We start from the raw sequence: 26597 nt of genomic DNA, 5'->3' as shown, positions 1-26597 counted from the left end.
GCCCAAGCACTTGGGCCATCCTCCACTGCACTCCCTGCCCACAGTAGAGAGCTGGCCTGGAAGAGGGGCAACCAGGACAGAATCTGGTGCCCGGACCGGGACTAGAACCCGGTGTGCCGGCGCCGCAAGGCGGAGGATTAGCCTATGGAGCCACGGCGCCGGCCTGAGTTTATCTTTTAACTCCACTTGTCTACAGGCTTTCTGACGTCCCCTCCTCTGTGCTGCAGAGAAGTAAAATCCAGGAAGGTGCAGGTTTTGTTTTGCAGAGTGGGCAGCTCCTTGACTCACGCCCGGGGGCTCAGGCTCGGGAGCCGGCTCCTCCTCGGAGCTGCAGTTCCTCTGGCCGCGCCGGCGGGAGGGAGTGCTGCCCTTGGCTGCCTCCTCGGTCTGCTCGGATCTTGGCTGCGCAGCCGACGGCCTCCAGCTGCAAGCCAGCTGCCTGGCTTCCCAGGCCCAGCCCCGGCTGTCCTGTGTCTGCTGTCTTGGCGACACGGGGGCCAGGCACGGCAGCCAGACGTGCCCTGACTTAGGAAACGCGGTGCAGTGGGCTGATGGGACGGAGCAGCCGTGACCCGGGGTTGCATCCCCCGACCCGCGTGGCCTTGCCACTGCCTTGGGGCCGCTTCCCGCCCAGGATCCCTCTCTGGTCCCCTGGGGCACAGCCCGTGTTGCCCACGCGGCTGAGTAACATCACGGGGCAGCCCCGTCCTCGGGCGGCCAGCTCTGCTTTCTGTGTTTCAAAGCGGTATTTTTCTAGGTGGGCCTTGGTGAGTTTGTTGATGGATTGTGGTACTTCTTGGTTTTAGTGGGCGTAGTGGAAACCTGGCTGTCTTATCTGAAATAATTTCGCCTCTTAAAAAATGATTGTGACATACAAAAACCCAGACAGGCTGTGCCTGGTCCCAACAGCTTAAAAAAGTGTCCGTCCCTCCCTTGACCTTTGATCCCTGGGGAGACTCGGGGAACCTGCCCCCCGCACCACCCTGCAGCTCACTTCGCCCTGGTGCCTGGATGCCGCCTGGTCTTCCACAGACCCCTGCAGTCCTGCTGGCCAGCGAAGTCACTTTCGGGGGAGAATTGCCTCTGTCGCCGTCTCACCCACGGGCTGCTGGTTCTGTCTGGGGACTGGCCGGTGCGTGTCGGGCTCCTCCCGGCCCAGTGCACGCTTGGCCTGGCTCCCGCTGTGGTGCCTCAGGGAGCCTGCAGCCTGCACCTCCCGGCCTGGCGGGCAGCACAAGAAAGCCGGGGGCCTCTGCTCGCCCGGGAGCAGAGGGGACAGCACCGGTCCTGGTAGCATGGTTGTGCCTGCTCTGTCACTGAGAGGAGATGCAGACCTTTGTTTGTCAGCCTCCTTAGTAGACAGAAAGGCCTGACGATTATTTTTAAAGATTTATTTATTTATTTGAAAGGCAGAATTACAAAGAGGCAGAGGGGGAGAGAGAGAGAAAGAGAAAGGTCTTCCATCCACTGGTTCACTCCCCAGATGGCCACAACAGCCAAAATGGGCCGATCCAGAGCCAGGAGACAGGAGCCCCCTCCAAGTCTCCCACGTGGGTGCATTTCCACTGCTTTCCCAGGCCATACAGAGAGCTGGATCGGAAGTGGGGCAGCCGGGACTGGATCCGGTGCCCATATGGGATGCCGGCACTGCAGTGGGGACTTTACCCACTGTGCCACAGCACTGGCCCTTGGTGATTTCTTTAAAAGTTCAAGTGTTGAATATGTACAGAAAGGACGCTGTCTGCTTATCCTGACTAGTCAGCAGTGGTCAGCAGGTGTGGCTGGCGTCCGGGTGGTCCCGAGACCCCTGCCCCAAGGAGTCTCTCCTGTGTGCTCCTCCCATGTGGGAACTCAGAACCTAATGGGACGAGGGGACCTAGGGCCAGGCGACTCCCAGGCCAGGTGCCAACAGGTGTTGCTATTTCCGTTCTGCTTGCACTGGGGACGCCAGCACCCCCAGCCCTGGGGAGAACGGGGGCCTGTCTGGGGCGGGCCCGGGGAGCTCCTGGCCGACGGCAGCCCCTGCGGACAGCTCAGTGTCCCGGGAGTCTCCGAGGGAGAAGGCCCTGGACGCCTGGTCCACGTTACTCTTTGAGGAGCTGGGAGTCAGGTGTAGACGGAGATGCTAACAATCAGCAGAGGAGAGGTGTGGGCGGAGGACGAGCAGCTGGACAGGGGCCCTGCTGGGGGCGCACGTCACACACAGGTGGCCAGGGAGGGACTTCCAGCAGGCGGCATTTGGGCCAGCGCCTGTTGGGATGGCGGGGAGGGGAGGGGAGACAAGGACTGTGTCGCTGGAAGAAATCAAGATTTGCCCCACAACGGCCCGGTCTTCTGTGAGCTTCTCGGGGGAGTAAGATCCATTTTCAATGTTATCAGCCACCGTGCGTTTTCCTCCTACTTTTGAGCAACCATTTAACGATCCAATCCAGCACCCAACGGGTTCCGGGGAATAAATACTAGGGTGCACTGTGCCGGCAAACGGCCTGCTTCCTGCCCTCTGCACCTGACCCCACAGAGGGCCACCCGTGGCAGGGCCACCGTAACAGGAGCCAGCGGCAGCTCCCACGGAAAGCTGAAGTGCATTGTGGGAAACCAACACTAAAGGGAAATGCTCACGCTGGCCCCAGCGGCAGAGAGCTGTTGGGGGTTTCCTTCCCCGTGCCCTGAGATTCCAGGTCTCAGGAAAGCGAGTCTAACCGTTTCTGGCTTTGACTTCTCTGTCTCCTAAAACAGGAATGCGTCCCCACACGTCAGGAACGTGCGTTACAAACAGCCCGTGCGGGCCGAGTGTTTACGCACGGTGCGTCAGTTAGCATACAGGGGAACTCCGTCAGGCCCAGGGCCAGGTGCGGGACACTGACTTCTGGTTTAGACGGAAAAACCCGTCAGTCCACGCTGGGGTGACGCTTCCCCGGTGAGCCACCAGCGCCGTCCCGGGGAAGAGCCGCCACGGGCGTGTATCTGAGCCGAGTGAGCTGGTGCCTCCCGGAAAGGCAGGGTTAGCTGTCAGGACGTCTGTGGCCCCCACCTGAGCCCCTTGTGCGGCTTCTCGCCCCGCGGGCCCTGGATTCTTCGAGCCCCGGCATTTCCGCTGCCTCGCAGAGCCCGGCGGAGAGCGGGGCTGACGCTGGGAAGCTGCAATCCGAGCAGACGGAGCGTGTCTGCGAAGCGGGAGGTCTGCAGGGACTGAGAGAGGCCGCGGCCGCCCCGGCGCACGCCCGGATCCAGAGCGTGCCAGGCCCGGACGTCCGAATCAAATGCTGACTGTGACCTGGTCTGGGGGCAGATGTCCCTCTGTGTGAGCTCTGCCAGTCACCAGCCCCCGGCGCCCCTTCTCGGCTCAGCCCGGGCCCGGCCGTCGGGAGCACCTTCCGGCTTAGCCGTCGCAACGTGGGGAGAGTGCGCTCGCTGCGTGGCTCTGAAACACCTCTCGCCCCTCCCCGGGGCAGCGCTGCTGTGTGTGTGTCTCAAGGCACAGTGGAGGACGCGGATGGCCCCAACAGGGTGCACGGTGTTCCTGTCGGCAAAGCGGCCGCCGTCCGGGAGTGACGCTGTTGTCAGGGTTTGTCTTCCGTGTTGTTGGCGTTGCTACTGAAGATGCCTGGAGACCGTGGGCTCTGGGTGGCGCCCTTCCTGCGCCTCCCGGGAGGATTCGTGGGCGAGCAGAGGCCCGGCTGCCCAGCTCGAAGGCGGGAGGCAGGTGGAGGGGTGGCGCCTGACGCCGGTATTGGAGCAGCTCTGTTGCTGTCAGGCAGACGGGAGGTTAGGGTGACGGCGCCTGTGTCCTCACGAGCGTGTGGTGTTACAGCACGGTGCGCCTCTTATTTAGCAAGGGGAGCTCGTGGCTGCCGAACGCTCACTGGTGCCAGGGGGTGTGACAAAGGCTCCCGGGGCTTAGCTCATCCCTGGCCCCAACACTCTGGTGAAACGCGGTGTCAGTGTGGCCTCCCCTGACAGACAGGTGGCTCCCCCAGCGAGTGCCCACTGTGTGTGCACTGTGAGAGCCATCGCCGGGCCAGCGCCCCCTCCCCTAACGCATCCTGTTTCGGTGGCTGTGGAGTGGCGCTGTCACATTGCCATCTGAGTGACCCGGGTAAGGGGAGCTGGCTGTGTGGTTTACGGGAACTCACACACTTAGGCCTCGTGGTGCACCTGCCACAGGCTGAAGGCCAGAGGCCTGTGTGTGGCTGGGGAAGAAGCAACGCAGGTGAAGTGGAGACACAGTGGGGCTTGTCTAGAATCTCCTCCAGTCGTCCCATGTGACCGTTCTGCACAAAAAGAGTCATTCGAAAGGCAGAGTTACGGGGCGGGGCGGGGGTCTCCCATCCATTGGTTCACTCCCCAAATGGCCACAACGGCTGGAGCTGGGCCAGGCTGAAGCCAGGAGCTTCTTCTGGGTCTCCCACATGCGTGCAGGGGCCCAAGCACTTGGGACCTCCTCCACTGCTTGCCCAGGCCATTAGCAGGGAGCCGGATTAGAAGTGGAGCAGCTGGGACTTGAACCGGCACTGCAGGTGGTGTCTCTACCCGCTGGGCCACAGGCCGGCTGCGACCATTTTTAAGTTCGCACAGAAGCCTGCTCGGAAACATGCCTGGCAGAGCAGGGACCTCCCTGGACGCAGCCGCAGGCTCTGGGGTGCTGTGAACCCAGAGGCCCAGGGCTCCGGCGTGGGGCCGTCCTGCAGTGTGAGCTCGTCCACCGTGGACCAGGGCCAGGGCGGCAGGCGCACACGGCGCTCCCGAGCCACGCCTCGGCTGTGCCCGCACGTCCACCACCCTGGCCGGCAGGGCCTGCAGGTCCCTTGGGGATGGCACGGAGCTGCGGCGTGAGAGTCTGCCCACCTTTGGTAACAGGAAGCAAGCGCCCGGCAGCCTGGCTGAGGAACGTCTGAAATGAGCTCCCTTCCCTCGTATTTGCTGCTGGGTGAGCTCGAGCGGACGTGCACTCAGAGCGAGAAAGGAAGGCGCCAGACGGCTGACAGAGCTCTTTCTCCGGGTTTTGGAGGTTCGTGGCCTTTCTCAGCCTTTAAAATGTTGTCGTGAGTTATTTCCTCACTCTAAACACTCTATCTGTTGTCACACAAACATTAGGATTTCCACTTGTATGTTTCATTACATGTGCTGATTTCTACCTCTTTTCCTAAGCTGGGTATCACAAGCAACAGGCTCCATGTGAGCTGATTCAGCCCGGCCCTGGCCTCCCACGTGGCCCAGCCCCGTCCCCAGGTGCAGCCGGCCCTGGCCTCCCACGTGGCCCAGCCCCTGTCCCCAGTGCAGCCGGCCCTGGCCTCCCACGTGGCCCAGCCCCGTCCCCAGGTGCAGCTGGCCCTGGCCTCCCACGTGGCCCAGCACTGTCCCCAGGTGTGGCCCAGCCCCAGCCTCGGCTGGCCCAGCACTGTCCCCAGGTGCAGCCGGCCCTGGCCTCCCATGTGGCCCAGCCCCGTCCCCAGGTGCAGCCGGCCCTGGCCTCCCACATGGCCCAGCCCTTGTCCCCAGTGCAGCCGGCCCTGGCCTCCCACGTGGCCCAGCCCCGTCCCCAGGTGCAGCTGGCCCTGGCCTCGGGTGGCTCAGCCCCTGTCCCCAGGTGTGGCCCAGCCCCAGCCTCGGCTGGCCCAGCACTGTCCCCAGGTGCAGCTGGCCCTGGCCTCCCACGTGGCCCAGCACTGTCCCCAGGTGTGGCCCAGCCCCAGCCTCGGCTGGCCCAGCACTGTCCCCAGGTGCAGCCGGCCCTGGCCTCCCATGTGGCCCAGCCCCGTCCCCAGGTGTGGCCCAGCACTGTCCCCAGGTGTGGCCTAGCCCCAGCCTCGGCTGGCCCAGCCTCGTCCCCAGGTGTGGCCTCCTCGGCCATTTCCCTCTGAGATGATCTGGTACTCCGGGGTCATTTCGTGCCTGGAAGGCCCCTTTGGCCGGGTTGTTAACCGTGCGCGGCCCCCGACGGCGCCACGTGCTGTCAGTAAAGCCGCCCCCGACGGGGCTTGGAGTCGGAATTCGTTTCGTGGCACCACCTTCGGGCTTGGAGTCGGAATTTGTTTCGTGGCACCACCTTCGGTGTCTTTCCCCTGCGGCTCGTCCACGGCGGCTCCCAGTGACTCAGCCACCCGGGGTGGGCGTCCCTGGCCCCCAAATCTGAAATCCGAAGCTCTGGCTAGGGCACTTGGCTTCCCGAGCACTGACTGGTAGTTGGTGGCTCTGGGGGCCCACCTGCGATTTTCAGGAGTCATGCCGTGAACTCTGGCGCTCACCAGCGGCCGAGCCACCCTCCCCTCCACGTGTACCCCTCCCACCCCGCCCTCTCCCACCTCCGCCTGCTCAGACTCCCACCCCCCAGCAGGTGCACTGCTGTTCCTGAGCCCACGAAAGACGACAGGAATCCGTGTACGGCAGGCGCTGGCTGCTCCCGTGAGCTCAGGAGCCCGGCTCGGTTCCCAGAGGCCCGGGGCTCAGGGACTCGCCGGGAGGCCCCAGCACTGGGTGTGTGCCCGCCTCAGCAGCCAGCTCCCGCCCTGCCGTGCGTGACTCCTCCGCCCCTCCCAGGGGGACCCACGGCAAGGGGTGCCCCCCCACCCCGTCGTTGTGCTGCCCCCAGAGAAAGGCCAGCCCCAGCCCAGCCTGCTCCCCACGCACCTGGCGCGGGTGTTCTTCACTTCCTGGGTGGGCTGTGGCTGTTCACCTCCCTGGACCCCTCCCCGCACGGCTTCCCCAGCCTTGCAGGGCGCATGCTTCTGAATCCGTCCACACAGCAGATGAGGGTCCGTCTCCGTCCTCTGTGTCCCCGCTCCCACCTGGCTCTGTCCCCAGGAGCCTTGGCTTTGCGGCACATCCCCATTCTGTGTCGCGGGTATGTCAGACCTCGGGGTGCCGTGGGCACGAGACACGGGCTAGATTCTGGAGGGGAGGGTCCCCCCCCACTGCCTGCATTTCAGCGCCCAGGGCCACGCACTCAACCTCTCTGCCCTCAGCCTCGTGTGCTGAGAGAGGGGGCGTCCCTCCCTATCCTCCCCTGCGCCCTGTGCTGCACCCTGTGCAGGCCCACGGCTCCCTGTGGCCTCTGGGCCTCCATAGCTGCTCTGTCCTGGCCCCCACTGCCCTGCCCCCATCGGCGGTGACAAACCCCACTCCTTCCAGGAGGTTCTTGCAGCCCCCTTGTCTGGGGGCTCCCGTGCGCCCCCTGGTTCCAGCGTCTGCTTTGCCTTGCCGTGGCTGCCTCCTGGGCTCGGCTTCCTGAGGGCAGGGCCTGTCCCCTCCACGCTGTGTCCCCAGATTCCCGTGCCGCGGCCCCTGGCAGGCAGGAGCTCAAGAACCGCTTGGGGAGGGGGCGATGCCACTGCACCCCCACACCAACCCCCACTTACTTATTTACAGCTCCTGACGAAACTTGGGCCGTGAGGCTCCTAGCGTTTCCCTCCCTGCTCCTTGGCGGCCCCTCCGCTTGCAAGGTTGGGGTCAAAGCTGAGGTCCGCGCTTGGTTCCGGAGGCGGCGCTGGCACTCTCCTCTCGGAGCAGCACGGCTGCGCAGTGAGGATTTCCACGCCACACTGGACGGGGCTCCCTGGGGGACGCCAGGTGCCATGAACACAAACCGCCTCGGCGTCCCAGAGGCTCATCCGCGCTCGTCTGAGAATCAGAGGCAGACACGTGATCCACCGTCCTGGTTCCATGTGGCTTCAGAGAAAACATCTTTCCTCCCCAGGTGCTGTCGGTCCCACGCAGGGGCGGCCATCAACGTCTCCCACTCAGTGGGCTCTTCTCTGGGCTGTGCCAGCCGTGTGGCATCCGCAGGGCTTCGGAACTCGTCCAGTGACATTGCCACAGAATGGCTCGCGGGGGCGAGGGTGCAGCCCTCAGTGACTCGCCATCCCGCCCTGGGAGCTGGCGCCTGGCCAGCCGGGCCGGCTCCCGCTCCCGTTGCCTGCTGCTCCGTGGACCGGAGGCCTGGAGAGCTCCCGTTCTGCTCTGGGGACGAGGGTTTAGGAAGCCTCCTTGCCCAGCCCTTCTCGCCTGCCGTCCCCCGTGGGGATTGTGGGAAAGGCAGCGTAAGTGCAGACACGCTCTAAGGTCTGCGGTTGCTGCCATGCCACGCTGGCCAGGTCACGCTTCTTCCCGGTTTGCGTGGCCACCCGTGTGCTCCCTGCGTGTGCGGCCCACGCTCTGTAAGCACCGTGAGACACCATGAGGAGAGCTGCCGGCCCTCCCCACACGGTGGCAGAGGCCCCGGGGTGCCGAGCCCCTGACCCTCAGCCTCTGAGCGGGCACCCCGGTCACGGGGCACACAGGACGGGGAGGGCACCCACGTCAGAGCTGGCTGTGGGCATGGCGGCTGCCGGGCGTCAGCCTGCCCAGCGCTGGTTTTTCGCTGCTCTGTCATTTTGCTCTCTGTTCACAACAGCCAGGGTCCCTCTTCCAGGGTCATGTGAGTCGTATGTGTTTGTGGGGCTGGGTGTGGCGTGTCCATCCGTGTGTGCGGCGTGCGATGCTCTCTCTCTGGGAGAGTGACCCTGGCCCCTCGTATGTGACGGCGCACACCCCTCCCCAGCTTCTCGGAAACCCGCCAAGGATCATGGGAAACGGGAGTAAGACACGAATTGTCTGTGGAACTTTGGGGAATGGATATGCATGGTCTTTGAAAGTTGGAATGTGTCAGAAAATACGCACCGACTGCAAGCGTGTGCTGGTACCAAAAATAAACTCCTGTCTCCTCCATTTTCCCAGGGCTGGGACGGGCTGCAGGACCCCGGTCCTGGCCTGGCGTGTGCCTGTGGTGACACCACAATGGTGGTTTGAGCTCCAAGCAGAAAGGGGTGCTTGGGTCAGCCACGCCAGGAGAGGGGGTCCCGTGACCAAATCCTGAAGACTGGGGGGTGGAGATTTTATAGGGACTCCTTCATGGGCAGTGAATTGTGTTCCCTCTCTTCAGGGAGTCCAGGCGTCATGCGTGCTGGGGGGGTGGGTGGTGCATGCCCGCTGAGCCACCACCTGTCCCGTTTGGTTAAGGGGGTGGGGTCGCGGCCTGCGCCAGGCGAGCCGCACTGGACCCGCGTCCTGACGAGAAGCTCGGTGGCCCACGGTGTCGTCGTCCCATCGGCACCCTGCTTCCTTCCACGGGAACTCCCGGTGTCGGCTCAGGGTGGTCCGGAAGGTTCTGCTCTCTGCTTTGGACGGGGCTGCCCAAGTCCAGGGCCTGCGTTCGCTCCCTGTGCCCCTCGGGTGTGAGCGCAGCACTGACGGCAAGCCGGTGCCGTCGGCCTTGGTGCCGGCTTGGCCACTCACAGCAGCCATGGCCGACAGTCCTCGCCTCCACAGAGCAGCAGTGCTGGGCGGCTGAGCCGGGTGGTCGTCATCCGTGCTCACAGGTGCAGGGGTGATGGGAGGTGAATTCAAAGCCGCTGGGCAGTGGGCAGAGGGGAACGGCCCTGTCCAGGGCTGCAGAACGTCCAGCTGGGGCTGCACCAGGACCGTGAAATCCTGTGGTCTGGCTCTGCCTAAGCAGCGAAATCCAGTAGGCCGACAGCATGCTGAGTTTTCGTTGATAACTTTGAGTGGACTGTGGACGATGTTGTGAGTGTCCACACGGCCCCCGGCAGAAAACAGGCCCCACACCCCATGTAGTGCGACTCACGTGGTGTGACTCATGCATGTGACGTGAGATGTATGTGGTATGACATGCATGTGATGTGACTCACATGTAGCACGACTTGTATGTGATGTGACTCGCATGTAACATGACGTGTATGCAGTGTGGCATGTATGTGGCAGACCACGTATGTGGTGTGGCACATATGTGGTGCGTTTGAAAGGAGAGGCCGGTGCCGCGGCACACACAGTGGGCCCAGCCTCCCTGGCAATGCCGGCGTCTCATACCTGAGCACGGCTTCCAATCCTGCTTCCACTAGTGCGCCTGAGAAAGCAGTGGCCACTCACTGGGGGACTCGGATGGAGCTCGGGGCTCCTGGCGTCCGCCCGGCCCAGCCGCAGCTGTTGCAGCCGTTTGGGGAGTGAACCAGCAGGTGGACCCCTCTGTCCCTCTGCCTTTCAAATAAATAAAATACATCTTTAAAAAAGAATTAACAAAATTAACCAATGGTGCAAAACCACAGGGTCGGGGGAAACCGGAGCCAGCCTTCCCAGTGGGCGGAGTTCACGCTGCCTGGGATCACCCTGGATGAATCTCACGGCGAGAGCCTGGAAGCAACGCTCAGTGCGACCCACATCTTAGACTGTTGATCTCACAGACAAGCATGCGACAGACATTTGTACGGTATCTCTCTGTGCAGTGAACACACGGAATGTAGTGCAGGTGGGGTTGCTGGGTCAAAAAAATGTTGAGATTCGGTTGATATTAAGCCTGGTTCTGCGCATCAAGATTGTTTTGACAGTGATCCAAGCCCCAGGATAGCAGCGGCTTAGGCACTTTAGAAACTGCTTTTCCAGTGACGGCACCCAGGGGATCTGTGCCGCCCTGGCGCGCGCTCCGAGTGGCCCGGGCGTGTCCCCGTCGTCCCAGCCTGGGCGCTGCTCCCTGCCTCATCCAAGATCCAGGCAGCAGGAAGGAGCCACGGAGGCCGAGGGCCACCGCTCCCGTCCCCAGGGGCGCTTCCTGGGAAGCCGACCCACACGTCTGAACCGTCAGCCCAGACGTATCCGGGCACGGCTGTGGAGTGGGGAGCGTACCCGCCGGTCTGGTCTGAGTGGGAGGAGGAGGGGGCGTGGGGCCCAGCAGGCAGCCGCAGCCCCGCTTCCTCGCCGGCTCCCCCAGACCCCGTCATCGTCCCCACTCTTCAGAGGAGAGAGCTGGGGCAGGAATGCCGAGGGGTCCAGATTCCCGAGGGGGACAGCGTGGAGCAAGGGCTCGGACCCGAGTCCAGGACACCGAGCCGGCTCCCGGAGATGTGGCCGCCGGCCTCAAGTGTGGCGTCTGCATGTCCGGGAGATGGAGTCCCCGGTGGAAACTCTTCCAGTGGGAGGCTCCTCCCGGAGCCGCAGCCCGGGCCCGGCGGCCGCACGCCTCGAGTTCCGCCCGCACCGGCTGCTCCCCTGCTCCCGCTGCACACAGTGAATCCTTTCATGCGCGCGGCTGAGTCACGACAGGAATGCAGATGGCCTGGAGTCCGCCCAGGGCCGCTTCTCGCAGCCTGACGGCACGTAGGCCAGGCCAAGGGCTCCGTCTGCCGAGGGGCCGGGCCTCAGCCTGCAGAGGTGGGGGCCACTGCACAGGGACCGGGGATGGACCCGCGTGAGCACAGGCTAGCCCAGCCCGCCTTGCAGCAGTCACACGTTTGCTTTCCGTGGCAGGAACTGGAAAAATCGAAGTCTTCAGATCACGTGGGGTGGCAGACTGGACAGGGCGCACTGTCCTTGGAGGGACCCGTAAGATGTGTCGCTGAGGGTCACTGAGACTGTGGGACGGAGCCTCGGGGGCGGCCGTGGGGTGGGCGTGTCACCGGACGTTGTCACCGAGACAGGACATTCGCACGTGACTGCCACGCCGTCCCAGCCCCCGCTGCACATGCTGGCATGGAGGCCAGCTCGGCATTGCGGGCTGCGTTGTTACGTGGGGAAAGTGCTGGGCACGTGGGCTTGTGTGCGTCCCCGGGGTGGGAGGTGGGCTGTGTCCCTCGTTTCGGGGGACAGAGAGCAGCTGCTCAGTGTCGCCTCTGGTGCAGATTCGTGAGCTGCAGGGGTGTCCTGCGTGGGCACAGAGGTCAGCAGACAGTGTGAAGGAGGGGCCCCGGCGAGCAGGGAGGGGCTGGAGGAGGCTTGGCTGGGCTGGCGGAGCCCCCGGCAGGTGCCAGGACTGCCAGCGAGAGGCCCTATCCGGACGGTGTGTGGCTGAGAGAATCGCCAAGACCCCACTGTCCTAATCTAGATCCCAGCGACTGCCAGGTAGGAGGAGCCTACACCGGCACTGGGTCGGCGACTGGGGGCCACACTGGTTAGAGCGAGGGTGACAGTGACACTGCTGGATTTAAGCGGAAGCCATGTGTGTTCAGTGAGAGAGCTGGGTGAGAGCTGCAAGGCTCGCTCAGTAGGTCTGAGGAGCTGCGACCAGGCACGTACTCAGGATGGGGCAAGACCACGGGCGAGAAGTGCGGAGTTCAGAGTAACAAATAATAAAAGCATTATATATGTAATATTAAAGATTTATTTATTTAAGACAGAGTTAGAGGGAGGCAGAGAGAGAGGGAGAGAGAGAGAGGGAGAGAGAGAGAGGGAGAGAGAGAGAGAGAGGGAGAGAGAGAGAGGGAGAGAGAGGTCTTCCATCCGCTGGGTCACTCCCCAAATAGCCCAACAGCTGGAGCTGAGCCAATCTGAAGCCAGGAGCCAGGAGCTCCTTCCGGGTCTCCCACGCAGGTGCAGGGGCCCAAGCACTTGGCCATCCTCCACTGCTTTCCCAGGAGCTGGATGGGAAGTGGAGCAGCCGGGACTCAAATTGGCGCCCCCATGCCACAGAGCTGTCCCCGCCAACCGCCTTTTCTTTGACTGTAGGACATGTTTCTTTTATTGATGAACTTGCGATTTCTCGCTACAGAGGTTTAGGGGTCCGCGCGTTTTAGAAAATGGCTGTTGTGACTGTATCTATGTACGGCGTCCTGTCTGTCTGTCCGTGGATTTCCCTGTCTCTGCAGCGAGGCATAAAGGATCAGGTAATGCGGCCGCGGCAGAGGGGCCTCTGCCTCAAGCAGTGTTGGCTCAGACGAGCGTCGCCTCCCTTTCTGTCCGTCTTGTTGTGATTGCCTGTGAGATCCACCACGGGGTGGCTGGGCTTCCGTCCTTGCCAGCTGAGTAGCCCTCGTTCCAGCGCTTGTGCCCGGAAGTGTTCTGGGATTCTGGAAGCTGTGTGGCTTCGTGGGCAGAAGCCTCCCTGGTGGGAAAGGCTGAGTCCCGGCCGACTGGGGAGCACCCAGCCTGCACCTGCCCCGTGGCTGTTCTCCCATGCTGAGGACTGAGGGGGAGAACCCACCAGATGCATTGCCCAACACCCCGGAGAGCCAGGCCGCAGAGGGCTCCTGCTGAGTCCAAAGGGGCCCGTGGACGGCACTCGGGTCCATGGACGGCACTCGGGTCCGTGAGCTTGACCGGCCCTGGTCGGGGAGTGAGAAGAGAACTCCATGGCCACCGCTGCAAGACGCCCACGGAAGCGGTCAGGCAGCCAAGGCGAACCTCGGGCCTCACTGCCTGCAGGAGGCCACACAGGGCCAAAGGCCAGAGTGCCTGGACCTGCCTGCAAGGGGTGGGCCAATGGTGCAGGGAGAGTCACCGTGGCCTACGTGGGGCAGGGGTGCAGTGAGGGCTGCCGTGGCCTGTGTGGGGCAGGGATGCTGTGAGAGCCACCGTGGCCCGCGTGGGGTGCAGTGAGAGCCGCCGTGTCCTGTGTGGAGCAAGGGTGTAGTGAGGGCTGCCCATGGGCTGTGTGGGGCTGGGGCATGGGTGCTGTGAGAGCCACTGTGGCCTGCGTGGGGCAGGGGTGCAGTGAGAGCCACCGTGGCCTGCGTGGGGCAGGGGTGTAGTGAGGGCTGCCCATGGCTTGTGTGGGGCTAGAGCATGGTTGCTGTGAGAGCCAATGTGGCCTGTGTAGGGCAGGGTTGCAGGGAGAGCCACTGTGGCCTGTGTGGGGCAGGGTTGCAATGAGAGCCACTGTGGCCTGTGTGGGGCAGGGGTGCAGTGAGAGCCACCATGGCCTGTGTGGGGCAGGGTTGCAGTGAGAGCTGCCGTGGCCTATGTAGGGCAGGGGTGCAGTGAGAGCCGCCGTGGCCTGCGTGGGGCAGGGTTGCAGTGAGGGCCGCCGTGGCCTGTGTGGGGCAGGGGTGCAGTGAGGGCTGCCATGGCCTGTGTGGGGCAGGGTTGCAGTGAGAGCTGCCGTGGCCTATGTAGGGCAGGGGTGCAGTGAGAGCCGCCGTGGCCTGCGTGGGGCAGGGTTGCAGTGAGGGCCGCCGTGGCCTGTGTGGGGCAGGGGTGCAGTGAGGGCTGCCATGGCCTGTGTGAGGCAGGGGCAGCACGGTGCCCTCCCTTGGTGCTGGGAGTGGGTGCTGCCCTCACCCTCTGTTGATGGTGAGGGTGCCACACCCTCTGGCTGGGTTTCTTTTGGGCTGCAGGACACACCCTGGTGAGGCCAGAGGATGAGTCACCTGCCGCCCTGTTCACTTGAACTTGGCCTTGGCCCCTGTCGCCTGGGCACTGCCTGGAGGAGCTGAGCACCCCCACCGCCCCCAGGCCTGTCCACGCTCGAGACCAAAGAGCAGCTGACCGCAGCCCATTTCCAGGGCCCCCCACGGTGACGCCCTCCAGACACAGATCGCGAGAGCTCCCGCCCGTTGTGGGCTTCCTTTCTGTCGGCAAAGTGCTGATTGACATTGCACACGTTTAACCAGAAAAAGAAGTGTGAGATGGCACAGCACCCACGGGTCGCCTCCGTGACTCTGCTCACGGCTGACCCCAAGCACTGCCCTGTGGCCGAGGACGTGGTGACAGCAGAGAAACCCTGGGGGCCGTGGACACGAGTGTGGGGGTGTCCCTCCAGCAAGTTCTACAAGGAAGAGGCCATGGGACTGAAAGAGCCCGTGGGGAGGTCGGAGACGGTCCCGGCACCCGCAATCGGTGTCCTACTGCCAAAGCCTGCAGGCGAGACCCGGAGCAGACTCTAAGGAGCCGGGGTCTGGGTCCCCTCCCTGAACCCCGTCTCTGCGTGCGCAGCAAGTGCAGTTTTGTGGACTTGAGCGTGTTCCCTGGATGTTGCACCACCACGACACAGGGAGCCTGTGAGGAGGAACCGGACGGTGCCGGGGTCTGGTTCCCCCCAGGTGCTGGGCTCTGCAGGGAGCAGCGAGCGGGAGGGCGTGGCCGCCCCGGGCAGCCTGCTCCAAAGCCACAGGGACCGTGGCGCTGCCGCGAGCACAGGGCGTTCTTCCCTCGGATGGTGGAGTTTTCCATAACAGAAGAGAAAAAATACCTCCTGCGTGTCTGACACCACGGCTAACAATAGAACAGTTCAGGACGCCCACGGCTATTTCTGGGGATTTGTGTGCGGGCTCGGGGGTGGACGGGGAGCGTGCGTCCGACACCCTCTCCCAGCCCCTGCGTACAGCACCCGGGGGCGCTGGCCCGGGCACAATGCCAGCCTCTCCCTGCCGCGGCCGGCTGTGCTGGTGCTGGCCCCGAGACAGCAGGTACCGGCTCGCCGCAGCCTGAGTCTGCTCAGCCGTGGGGAAAACAACCCGGTGCAGTGTGCACAGCGGTGCCTTCTCGTTCCTGTTTTAGCCCAGCGTTCTCAACGGAGGGGGAATAAGTGGGATGTTTTGTTGTCAACATCGAAGCGCTCTGTGCGGAGCGGGCAGCCTCCTGCCGTGGCGTCTGCGTCTGTGTCTGTGGACCGAGTGGGGGCCCCTCAGTAGGCCCTCAGGTCTCCCACCTCCTGGCTCACACCCCAGCTGCCTGCCATGGGCGAGGCTGGGCCAGGGAACTGGCTCCAGGGCCCCCAGTGCTGGGCTCTCCTGGCGTCTGCGCTGGCAGGCAGCGGGGCGCAGGCGCAGGGCCCGGCGTCGGACCCAGTGCTGTGCCCCCACACTTCCCGTGTGCCGTCGGCCGAACCCCAGGCTGCGGGCTCGCTGCACGCGTGTCGGGGGCGTTGCTGTGGAGGAGGTCGAAGGGCAGACTCCGGTCACAGGCGCTCGCGCCGCAGTCGGCGGGAAAGCACCAGCGGGATCGGCTCTGCGGCTGGCCCAGGAAGGCCCCACAGCCGCCCCGCCTCCCTGATCCAAACATCTGGCCCGCAGCTCCCCGCCTCTCGGCCTGCACAGTCGTCCCCTCCTTCTGGAATGTTCTCCCCCCGCCCTCCCCGAACATCTGCTCATTCTCCAAACCCCAGCTCAGCCCTCATCCTGGAGAAGCCCCCTCCTCTCAGGGCCGAGGGACGTGTGCATGGACGCCGGACTTCCTGTCCCAGCCGGGGCCGTGACCCCGCCCCGGGCAGCGCAGCTGGCTCTGCCAGACGGCGACCGCAGATGGCATTTTCATGAAGTTCCTGTTCCGTCCAGTCTGACGGGACAGAGGCCGTCACACAGGCAGCTGTGGGGCCAGGCGCCCTCTCAGGGCGGCGGGCAGGGCGGCTGTCCCTGCTGTCCGAGCTCACGCCTGTGGTCACGCGGCGTCACAGGCACAGCCGGAAGTTCTGTTGCTGGGACAGGGACGGAGGCTGGCGCTGAGGTTAGCCGTTTCCACCGTGCAGTTCTCCCACTGTCTGCTTACGTGTGTGTGTACATGTGTGCACATGTATGTGTGTCTGCTTATGTGTGCCCCTGTGTTTACATGTGCGTGCACATGTGTGTTTATACATGCATGTATGTACACACGTGTTGATCTATGTGCATGTGTACATGTGTGTGTTTATGCATTTGTGTGCATATATACATGCGTGCATCTGTTGGCATGTGTCTCTCTGTATATGCATGCACATGTGTGTTCATGTATGTGTTTGCATGTGTACGTCTACGTGTGTGCATACATGTATATCTGCATGTGCACATGTATGTGTGCACGTGCATGTTTATGTGTGTTTGCATGCATGCATATATTACCTATATGCATGTGTATATGTGCATTTGTGGTTTGTGTTATGTATGTTTGTGTACATATATGTACATGTGTGTTTATACGTGTATATGTGTGTATATTGTGCATGTGTTCATATACAATTGCCTGTGTTTCTGTTTTGTGTGATATATGTGTACAAGTGCGTGCATTTGCATGTGTGTGTGTTTATGTGTATGTATATTTTGTGTGACATGTTTGTGTACATGTATGTATATGTGTTTGCATGTATGTGTTTGTATGTGGTTGCATGTGTGTTTCTATGGACGGGTATGTGTGTGTGCACACGTGTTGGGGACAGCTGGAGAAAGGCCGACCTTCAGAGAGGCTCTGGAAAGCCCCTCCCGTGCTGGGCTGCTCACGAGAAGGTCCCGGGCCGGGCTGGGCTGTCAGGCCGCTGCTGCTGCTGTCTGTGCAGACGCAGGAACAAGGCCCAGAGAGGTGCGGTGACTCCATTAGGGTCACGGAGCAGTGGGTGGGCCGTGTCTCCTGGCCTCATGCTTTTTGTCCGGTTGTGGGTAGTCGCACAGTGGTGCTGACTCGGATCCCTGGGGACCAAGGTCGTGGCTGTCGTCGGGAGCTGCAGTCGTGTCCAGGAAGGAGTTCATGGTAGCAAGCCTCTCTGCTCGGGGCACGGAGCTCCCTCCACGGCTCCCGCCCCCCCCCCCCCCCCCCAGGACCACTGTGCCTTGCGCCGACCCACAGGCCGCACAAGTGGCGCCTAGTGGTGACCAGATGGCTTCTGGGGCACACCCAGACCCTGGGCCGTGGCCTCCTCTGCGGTCACTGCTGGCTCAGAGGCCCGGTGACCTCATGTCCACAGGGCCCATGTTTTGCTGTGCATGGCCCTGTCTGGCCTACGCCGATGGCTGGTGTTGGGAGCATTTGTCCAGCTTCCCCAGCAGGCCACGCAGCGGGTCCTGTTCCAGCTCCTCGCTGAGGCCTGGCACGTACCTACCTGGGCCCGCCACGCTGGGCCCTGCCCCTATCCAGGCCGCGACGGCTCGGAGAGCCACAGCACCGGGGCAGGACCCTGTCTGCTTTGCTGGCACAGAAAACCAAGTGCTTCAGAAAGTCGGGGGGCTCCGCACGGGGTGCAGTGTGAGGGGCGGGGACAGGCTCGGGGTAGAGCCCCTGAGTTTCGGGTTCCTGGTCTGTGACGTGGTCCTCGTGTCGAGAACTGCCTGGAAGATGGCGTTCTGTGTGGAACGTGTCCACGCGGGGCTGGGGTACAGCAGCTGCCATGGAACAAGGAAGAATAAAACCAACCCTGCTCCTAACACTGGCAGCTGGGCGGCAGTCCTCGGGGGAGGGGTTCCTGCACACAGGACCTGCGCGTGCGGGCTCCTAGAGGCTGTTCACTCGAAGTGTGACCAGCGCGCAGAACCGGACGCTGGGTAAGCCCTGCGCCTGTCTGTGTGCCGAGCGTGACGTAGCCGTGAAGAGTGCGGATGCATGTTACACGCGGAGGGACCGCGAACGCATGCAAGGCAAAAACCCCAGCGCAAAGGCCACGGTTGTACGGTCCCTCCCATACAAACATCCGTCACAGCGAACCGGGAGACAGAAAACAGCTGTGGGCATTCGCCGGGGCCAGAGGGGCAGGGGTGGGCTCCCCTGCAGAGGTGGGGATGCTCTGGGGGGATACACGGTGATGGTTGCGTGCGCTATGCGTGCGCTATGCGTGCCTTCTCCCGAAACCATTGCTGAGCCCCTCTGGCGCGTGCTCTCACGTGGCCGGAAGCCGAGGGGACCCGAGTGTCCCTGTTCAGGGCAGCCGTCCCCCGGAGCCCGGACCGCTCCTTGCCGTCATGGCGCCTGGCCTCTGCAGGCCTTGGGGTGGGCGGGGACATGTGCACCCATCTCACCTGCCGGCCCTGTCGCTCCTACAACAGCGAAGTGGGAGCTGCTGAGGGGGGAGCAGCAGCTGCCACCAAGGACGACACGTGAGCGCGTCCTCGGCTGTGCGCGCCGACGAGGACCTGTCGTCCAGCTACAGATGCGGGGTCCCGGCCAGCCTGAGCCTCTCGGCCCCGGAGCTTCGGGCCCCGACCTGGGAGGCCCTTCCGCTGGGAGCCCCGTGTCCTCGGGGCGGGCCCACAAGGAAAGAAGCCAGCAGCAGGGAACCCCAGCGAGAGTGGGGCGGGGGCACGAGCATGGACAGAACAGGGGGCCAGGGGCTCCGCGGGCCAGTGGGAACGCAGCCGTCTGTCTCGGCCGCTGCCGCTGCCGCTGCCACGGGGGCTGTGCTGGGGGCAGAGCGTGGGCCCTGGAGGGGCTGCTTCCTTGTTCTGCTTCCTGCTCGGACACCGAGGTGGACGACAGACGCCGTGTCGATCACGCGGTCACTGTCCTTGACGAGGAGGAGACTCCCCAGGTCTGACTGGGGCCTCAGGCCACCCTCTCTCTGCTGGACAGGTGTGCAGGGACCCTGGGCTGTGGCCCGAGCTCTGGCCGCCGCCACTCCCCGTGACCTCTCGTCACCAGCCTTCTGTTCCACAACAGGGGAAAGAAAAATAGTGACTAAGCGAGCCCGGGATGGGAACGCGCGGGAAAAAGCGGCTCAGCAGGACAGCGTCGGGCGCGGCTCCTTCGCTCAGTCAAGCTCCTCTTGGTGTCATTCAGCCGGGCTTTGCTGACCCGCCCGTCGGGAGACACCCCTCCCTGCAGGAGGAAACAGCCCGGTCCTCTCCCTGTGCGCGTCCCCGCTGCCGGCTCCAGGTCCTCTCCCTGTGCGCGTCCCCGCTGCCGGCTCCAGGTCCTCTCCCTGTGCGCGTCCCCGCTGCCGGCTCCAGGTCCTCTCCCTGTGCGCGTCCCCGCTGCCGGCTCCAGGTGCGCTGTGCCTGCGGTGGCGGTGGGGGGAGGGCGGTGGAGCAACTGCCGCGCGGCCTGCCTCGGTGAGGAGGGCCCAGGGAAGCAGGTTTCCGACTTCTTCCGTAATTGGCAGAACTGCAGCTGATCCGCCTGGAGGCCGGGACAGGGCTTTGGCTGGGGTAACGCCCCCCCCCCGCCTCGTCTGCACCCTCTGCTTCGCCCAGCCGAGCCCTCTCCCACCGGCCCTCACTTCCAGCTCTTCTCAGAGCTTGTGCAACCCCCAGGAGGCGAGACAAGGCCGGCGGTCACTGCCCCGTGGTCCCGGGGTCTGGGGTCAGGGCTCAGGGAAGCCCAGCACGCACCCCAGGCTCGGCACTGCCGGCCTGACCCAGGCGGCCGCGTCCTCCACGCCTGGCTGCACCTGCTGTGCCCTTCATCGGTGCCCATGGCCCCTCGCTTCCCCATGCAAGCGTAGCCCCAGCAACCTCGCAGACTTGTGGTCCAGTAAGTGGTCAGCCTCGTTATCTCGAGTTGGCCATGCGAGCCAGAGCTGGAATTCGGAGCAGAAAGTGAGTTGTGGAGTGAGAGGACACGTCGGGGTGTGCAGCCACTCCCAAGCCCTGCACCAACACGGGTGGGCTTGTCCTCCAGCCCATCCCATTCACGCCCTCCCACACCTGCTCGCGGCCGCTCCGGCTGTGCCTCCAGCCTGCCAAAGCGTGTGGGACTGGAGACTGGGGAAGAAGAGGGAGGGCAGCCAGAGGCCAAGGGCAGGCCACACCTGTCTCTACGGCACTTCACTGGTTCCGAGGAGCCTCCAGGGTCGGGTGGCCGGGAGGGGTCGGCTGTGAGCAGGGCTGTGGTGCCGGGCCCAGCTCCCTGAACGGGCAGAGGAGTGCTCTGTGCCTGGCAGTCCTGCAGGCGAAGGAAGTCACGGCCCCAGCCCGGCCCCCAGGGCCCAGCTCTGCTTGCCACTCACGGGGCCCAGGCCGGGGCTGGGGAGGGGGCTGTGCGTCTACTCTGCTGGGGAGAGTGGAGTGGATGGAGCATCTCAGCCTCTGGGGAGCGCGGTCGGCCACCAGCCCAGGCTGGACCCCTGGACCCCAGGCTGGACCCCTGGCTGGACCCCGGCTGGACCCCTGGACCGGGCAGTTTTGTTATCACCGTCGTGGGCTGAGGAGTCCCCGCTGTGGCAGAAGGGCCCCCTTTGCCCTCCATGCCTCCATCAGCGCCGTGGGCAGCTCCGGGCTGAGAGGGGGCCGGTGCCTCTGCCTCTGCCTAAGGGGCTTCCTGGCCCTCTTAGTTTCCTTCGTTTAGCACTAAACGTGCACGAGTGGGTGGCAAACAGACGGGCGCTGTGTCCCCGCTGGAGAGCCCCACCGCCTCCTGGGTAACCACAGCGCCGCGTCCCGTCCCAGAGACTCCACGTGGGAGCACTGTGGCCAACAGACGCAAGGCCTCATTCCCCGTGGTTCTGACAGTGGCCAGAGGCCAGGGTCACAGGAGACAGCACAGGTGCACAGGTGGCCCCTGCAGTCTCCTCTCTGTGTTCTTGGTGGTTTCGGGCGGCCTGCCAGGCGTTTCGGGATTTGTCCAACGACCTGGGTCTGTCTGGTCCTTTTCCCTTGGTTATATCTAGGCTAGACATCTGTGGCAAGAAAGTTTGGCCCTGAATACCGTGTGTTTCTCAAGGTGTCACACATAGAACAAACATGAAGTCATTCTCACCACGCAGGGCCTGACCCCTGGCTAAGCCGGTGCCCACTGCAAAGCTGCTGCCCGGTGCTGTTTGGTGACGGTGGTTAGCATCCTCCGGTGATCTTGCCTGAATCGGCTGTTGTATTGGTGACAGAAGAGTGAGTTTTGCCGTCCTGTGGCTGGGCCCAGGCTTGTCGCTGTCACTCTACAGAACAGGTGTCTCCCTCCCCCACTGCCTGTTCTGGGCCCACGCTTGTCGGCTGTCCCTCTGATGAACAGGTGTTCTCCCTGTCCCTGCCATCCTGTGGCTGGGCCCACGCTTGTCGGCTGTCCCTCTGATGAACAGGTGTTCTCCCTGTCCCTGCCATCCTGTTCTGGGCCCACGCTTGTCGGCTGTCCCTCTGATGAACAGGTGTCTCCCTCCCTACCACCGTCCTGTTCTGGGCCCACACTTGTCGGCTGTCCCTCTACAGAACAGGTGTCTCCTTCCCCCACTGCCTGTTCTGGGCCCACGCTTGTCGGCTGTCCCTCTGATGAACAGGTGTCTCCCTCCCCACCGCCATCCTGTTCTGGGCCCACACTTGTGGGCTGTCCCTCTGATGAACAGGTGTCTCCTTCCCCCGCCGCCTGTTCTGGGCCCACGCTTGTCAGCTGTCCCTCTGCAGGACAGGTGTCTTTCCCCCCTTTGCCCTCAAGGATCTCTGTGGCCCTCCAGGGGGCAGCCGCCACGTCCCTTCCTCCCGGGCTCAGGTATCGGTTGCAGGGGGTTTGAGCTGCTCCCCTGTCTGTCCTCTGCGTCCCGTCAGTCTCTGGGCCACTCTGTCCTCTGGAACCACACATGTTAGCGTCTCCACTTTCCCACGCTAAGCTGGGGCAGGGGCTCTGTCCGGTCGTCGGGGGTGGTGTTAAGTAAAGGTCGGGGGCCAGTGGGCAGCAGGGGAAAGTCAAGCCTTCGTATTCCACGTGACTGCCACCCCGCGCAGTGTCCCAGCGGCACCAGGAGTCCTCCCTCTCCTCCCGCAGACCCGCCCCGCGCCTCCCTGCCACAGCACACGCGGTGACTGCACTTCCACCCCGTGCTTACCCACACAGGTCCACGGAGTAGAACTAGGGCTGCTTCGAAGCTGAGGGCTGCACTCAGTACTGGGTGGGAGCTGCTTGGTTCGCGTCCCGTTCTCCTATATGGCTTTGACACCCACTCCATTTATAATCTGGCTCGTTGCATCTGTATGCAACCTTAGGACGTTGCTCTGTCTTTTTTGGGTTAAATCTTTATCTTCTGAGTATGTAAATGATTAGCATGTTCTTCAAGGGTTAAAATCCTGGGGCTGGCGTAGCAGGTAAAGCCACTGCCAGCAGCACCGGCGTCCCACGTGGTACCGGTTCCTGTCCGGGCTGCTCCAGTTCTCATCCAGCTCCCTGCTAATGGCCTGGGAGAGCAGTGGAGGAGGGCCTGAGTCCTCGGGCCCCTGCACCCGCATAAGACCTGGATGAAGCTCCTGGCTTCAGCCCGGCCCAGCCTCAGCCATTGCAGCCATCTGGGGAGGGAACCAGCAGATGGAAGACCTCTCTCTCTCTCTCTCTCTGCGTAACTCTGACTTCCAAACAAACAGATCTTTTTTATAAGAAGTTACATAAACACTCACTCCCTTCCCCACGTGCTCGGTCCGTCCGTGCACTCACTGTTGGTTACCAACTGCATCGGCTGCTTGTTTTACCTTCCTGGGTGTTTCAAGTCAGCATTTTCTGTTTTATTAAACACAGGTCGCACAGTGCCCAACCCCTGCACTTGCTGCCTTTGACCCGGAGGTCGCCCCAGGTCACCACAGGGATCCGTCTCGTGTGTCTCTAAGCTGTGTCTGGTCCGTGTTTAACTGGTCGTTCGTGGATGGAGTTTGTCTCCAATATTTTGCTTTTACAGTCATCACGTGAATGACCTTGTGAGTTTTTAAAGGTGAATTGGAGGCTTATATTCAGGGGTCAGGGGTTCATGCCAGAGTCACTGCTTCAGGTCATCCAGCTCTCCCTCCTCGGGGTTGTCCACACGGCACCGCAGCCATGGGTACGGGAGCGCCCGTTTCCCCAAAGCCTGGCCGGAAGAAGGGGCGGTCCAGCCTCCAGATGTTTGCTGATTGGTAGGCGATGGTGAATGGAGGTCGGTGTCGTTGCATCTCTCCGTAACTGGCTTTGAGGCACCTCGTGGCCCTCATTTCCAGCACGTCTCTTCCCTGTGAATCACTTGTTCGTTGGCCACTTTTCTGTGGGTTTCCGGCTGGCTTTGTTTGCACAGATGCTCCGTGGCTGGTTAGCGTGCGCCACGGGGAGGGTGCCGGTCTTCCTCTCGCCCTGGGGCGCTCTCACAGGGTTCTCCACACAAGGGCTGCGGAACTGTGTGGGCACAGAAATCGCACCCACACCCCACGGGGTCGGCAAAAAAATTTAAAGTTTTTTTGTTAAAGATGTGTGTATTTTATTTGAAAAGCAGAGTTACAGAGTGAGAGTGAGAGTGAGCGAGAGAGAGGTCTTTCACCTGCTGGTTCACTCCCCAAATGGCCTCAACAGCCGGGGCTGGGCCAGGCCCAAGCAGGGGCTCCGTCTGGGGCTCCCACGCGGGTGCAGGGGCCCGAGCACTGGGCCATCCTCCCCTGCTTTCCCCGGCCGTTAGCAAGGAGCTGGGCCAGAAGTGGAGCAGCCGGGACTAGAACCAGCGCCCATACAGAATGCTGGTGTTTGTGGTGGGGGTTTGATCCCCTGTGTCATGGCACTGGCCCCAACATTGACTTCTTATCCATTTGGAGTTAATTCCAGGGTGAAGTACAAGGCGTGCGTCTGATCTTATCTTTTCCCACGGTCTGTTCCACCGGCCCCGCCGACACCTTGCACAAGTCCGTCTGTTCCCCGCCTGGGAGCTGCCAGCTCTGGCACGGCTTCCTGCCTGTGCTGCTGGTCCCCGCCCACCCCGCAGCCTTGCCACACGGTTTTGGCTGCAGAGCCTGTAAGACATGTTTACTGCAGGACACCTGCTGAACTTTGTTGCCCTGTTAAGCATCCACAGGAGGAAGGCGTGAGTCTGTGCAGAGTTCTGCTAACGGCTCCGTTCGCGCTGGGCGGTCCCGGGCTGTGCTCCGTGGGGTCCTCGTCCTTTGCAGGGTATTTGCTTCTGGTGGAATCTTAGGCTGTTCCCTGCATCTTTACTAAGGTTCTGGTCCGGCTTGAACGCGAGTACTGCAGTCAGGCTGTCGGCAGCCGTGTCCGGGTTGTGCCTTTGCTGCTGGCTGGAGAACCGGCCACACAGCGAGCCCTGAGCGTCCGGGGTGGGGCGGGCGGGAGCCCCCTGGGACGCCAGCTGCGCCTGCTGTTTGCTGCTGTGGAAATTCCCATTTGAGCTTCACATCTCCACTGGAGTCGATTCTGCTAATGTGTTTTTCTATAAAATCTTAAATTACGCTAGTTTCTAAACTTGTGTTTTTCATTAAGCTGCGCAGCGGTTGCTTGTGAGTTTAAGCAATTTTTTTCAGATCACTGGTATTTCTGCGCCGTCCACTTCTCTCTGGACACGGGTGTTGTCGAGTGTGTTCGCGGAGCTGAGCCCGCGCTGGCTTCCCTCCAGGCAGCGTTTCGGGCGTCTTTTCTCATGACTTTCTCCCGTATGTTCATGATCCAGTTCTTCATACGTGGCTGTTTTTCCAGCTTTAGGTAGGCATTTAGCGCATTTATTTTCATTGATTTAACTGCACAAAACAACTTTCTGTGGTCACTGCTTTAGTTCTGTCACCAGATTTTGATACGGAGTGTTTTTATGAACTTTTAAAGGTCTCGATGATTACTTCTGCACTCACTCAACAGTTGTTACTACAGAGCACTTTCGTAAGAGTTTCCAGGGAAGTCTGGCTTTTTTTCTCTGTGAGTTGCTGGTTCTGTGCACTGGGACCGGAGGCCACCCTGTCCCTGCCGCGCTGGGGCTGTTTGACTGCAGGTGTCGGCCCACGCCGGAGCGGGGACCCGTGCACGCCGAGAGCCGTGGCTCGTGTCCTCGTGCCTCTCTGTTTTCCCGCAGAAACTCCTCGTTTAAGGAGCACAAACTGCATTTCGTGAACACAACTTCAGGAAGGTGGGTTGTGCCCACCATACCCGCACCTCACAGTGTCAGTCTTGCTCCTACCGGTTCCCTTAGGTGCTGTTACCACAGGTCAGGGAGGACGTGGCCATTTGTCCTTTGGGACTGGCTTATTTCACCAAGTGTGATGTTTTCCAGATTCCTCCATTTTGGGGTAAGTGCCAGGATTTCTTTCTTTCTTTTTTACCACTGTGTAGTATTCCATGGCATACATATCCCATAATTTCTTATCCAGTCTTCAGTTGATGGGCATTTGGGCTGATTCCATGTCCTGGCTACTGTGAATTGAGCTGCAGTAAACATGGGGGTGCAGATAACTCTTCATGTGCTGATTTCATTTCCCTCGGGTAAATTCCCAGGAGTGGGATGGCAGGGGCGTATGGCAGGTCTGTATTCAGGTTTCTGAGGTGTTTCCATACTGTCTTCCACACTGGCTTCCCAGTTTACATTCCCACCAACGGTGGATTAGGGAACCTTTCTCCCCACATCCTCACCAGCATTTGTTGTTAGTTGATTGCTGTATGAAAGCCATTCTAACTGGGGTGAGGCGAACCTCATTGTGGTTTTTTATTTTATTATTTTTTAAAGATGTTATTTATTTATTTGACAGGCAGAGTTAGATAACGAGAGAGAGAGAGAGACAGAGAGAGAGAAGTCTTCCTTCCGTTGGTTCACCCCCCAAATGGCCACTGCGGCCGGCGCGCCACACTGATCCGAAGCCAGGAGCCAGGTGCTTCTCCTGGTCTCCCATGGGGTGCAGGGCCCAAGCACTTGGGCCATCCTCCACTGCACTCCTGGGCCACAGCAGAGAGCTGGCCTGGAAGAGGGGCTAGTGATCCTGAGTGTTTTTTCATGTGTCTGGTCATTTGAATTTCTTCTTTTGAAAAATTCTGTTGAAGTCTTTGCCCATCTCTCCACTGGGTTGTTTGTTTTGTTGTGGAGTTTCTTGAGCTCTTTGTAGATTCTGGTTATCAACCCTTTATCAGTGGCGTAGTCTGCAAACATTTTCTCTCATTCTGTCGGCTGGCTCTTCACTTTGCTGCTTCTTTTGCAGTGCAGAAGCTTCCCAGTTTGATGCAATCCCATCTGTCAATCCTGACTTTGACTGCCTGTGCTCTGGGGTCTTTTCCAAGAACTCTTTGCCTGTGCCAATGTCTTGTAGGGTTTTCCCAATGTTCTCTAAGAATTTGATGTTATCAGGTCATAGATTTAGGTCTTTGATCCATGTTGAGTGGATTTTTGTGTAAGGTGTAAGGTGGGGTCTTGCTTCATGTTTCAGCACATGGAAACCCAGTTTTCCCAGCACCAGTTTGAAGAGACTGTCCTGCTCCAGGGGCTGGTTTAGCTCCTTTGTTAAAGGTAAGTTGGTTGTAGAAGCATGGGT

The 26597-nt window shown here is 61.8% G+C and overlaps 1 protein-coding gene across 12 annotated transcripts in view; it reads left to right on the top strand.

Annotated features, from left to right (window-relative positions):
* COLGALT2 (collagen beta(1-O)galactosyltransferase 2) overlaps nt 1–26597 on the top strand; it is an 81907-nt gene that overhangs the window by 12609 nt on the left and 42701 nt on the right. The window contains exon 1 of one of the 12 annotated variants that reach the window (XM_089311970.1): nt 15901–16200. The exons of 9 other annotated variants lie outside the window; for them this stretch is intronic. In XM_089311970.1, coding sequence (XP_089168096.1) covers nt 15916–16200 — 285 coding nt within the window. In that variant the 5' untranslated portion in view covers nt 15901–15915. Of the gene's footprint in view, nt 1–15900; nt 16201–24524; nt 24793–26597 lie in introns of those variants that run through there. 2 more of the 12 variants (XM_070055010.2, XM_089311971.1) reach the window with 2 other exon arrangements.

The sequence above is a fragment of the Oryctolagus cuniculus genome, chromosome 13, assembly GCF_051225735.1.
Source record: "Oryctolagus cuniculus isolate XC-2025 breed Fujian yellow rabbit chromosome 13, ASM5122573v1, whole genome shotgun sequence".
Lineage (NCBI taxonomy): Eukaryota > Metazoa > Chordata > Mammalia > Lagomorpha > Leporidae > Oryctolagus > Oryctolagus cuniculus.
The sequence above is the reverse complement of the archived record's forward strand: the minus strand, read 5'-3'. Positions and strand labels throughout refer to the sequence as shown.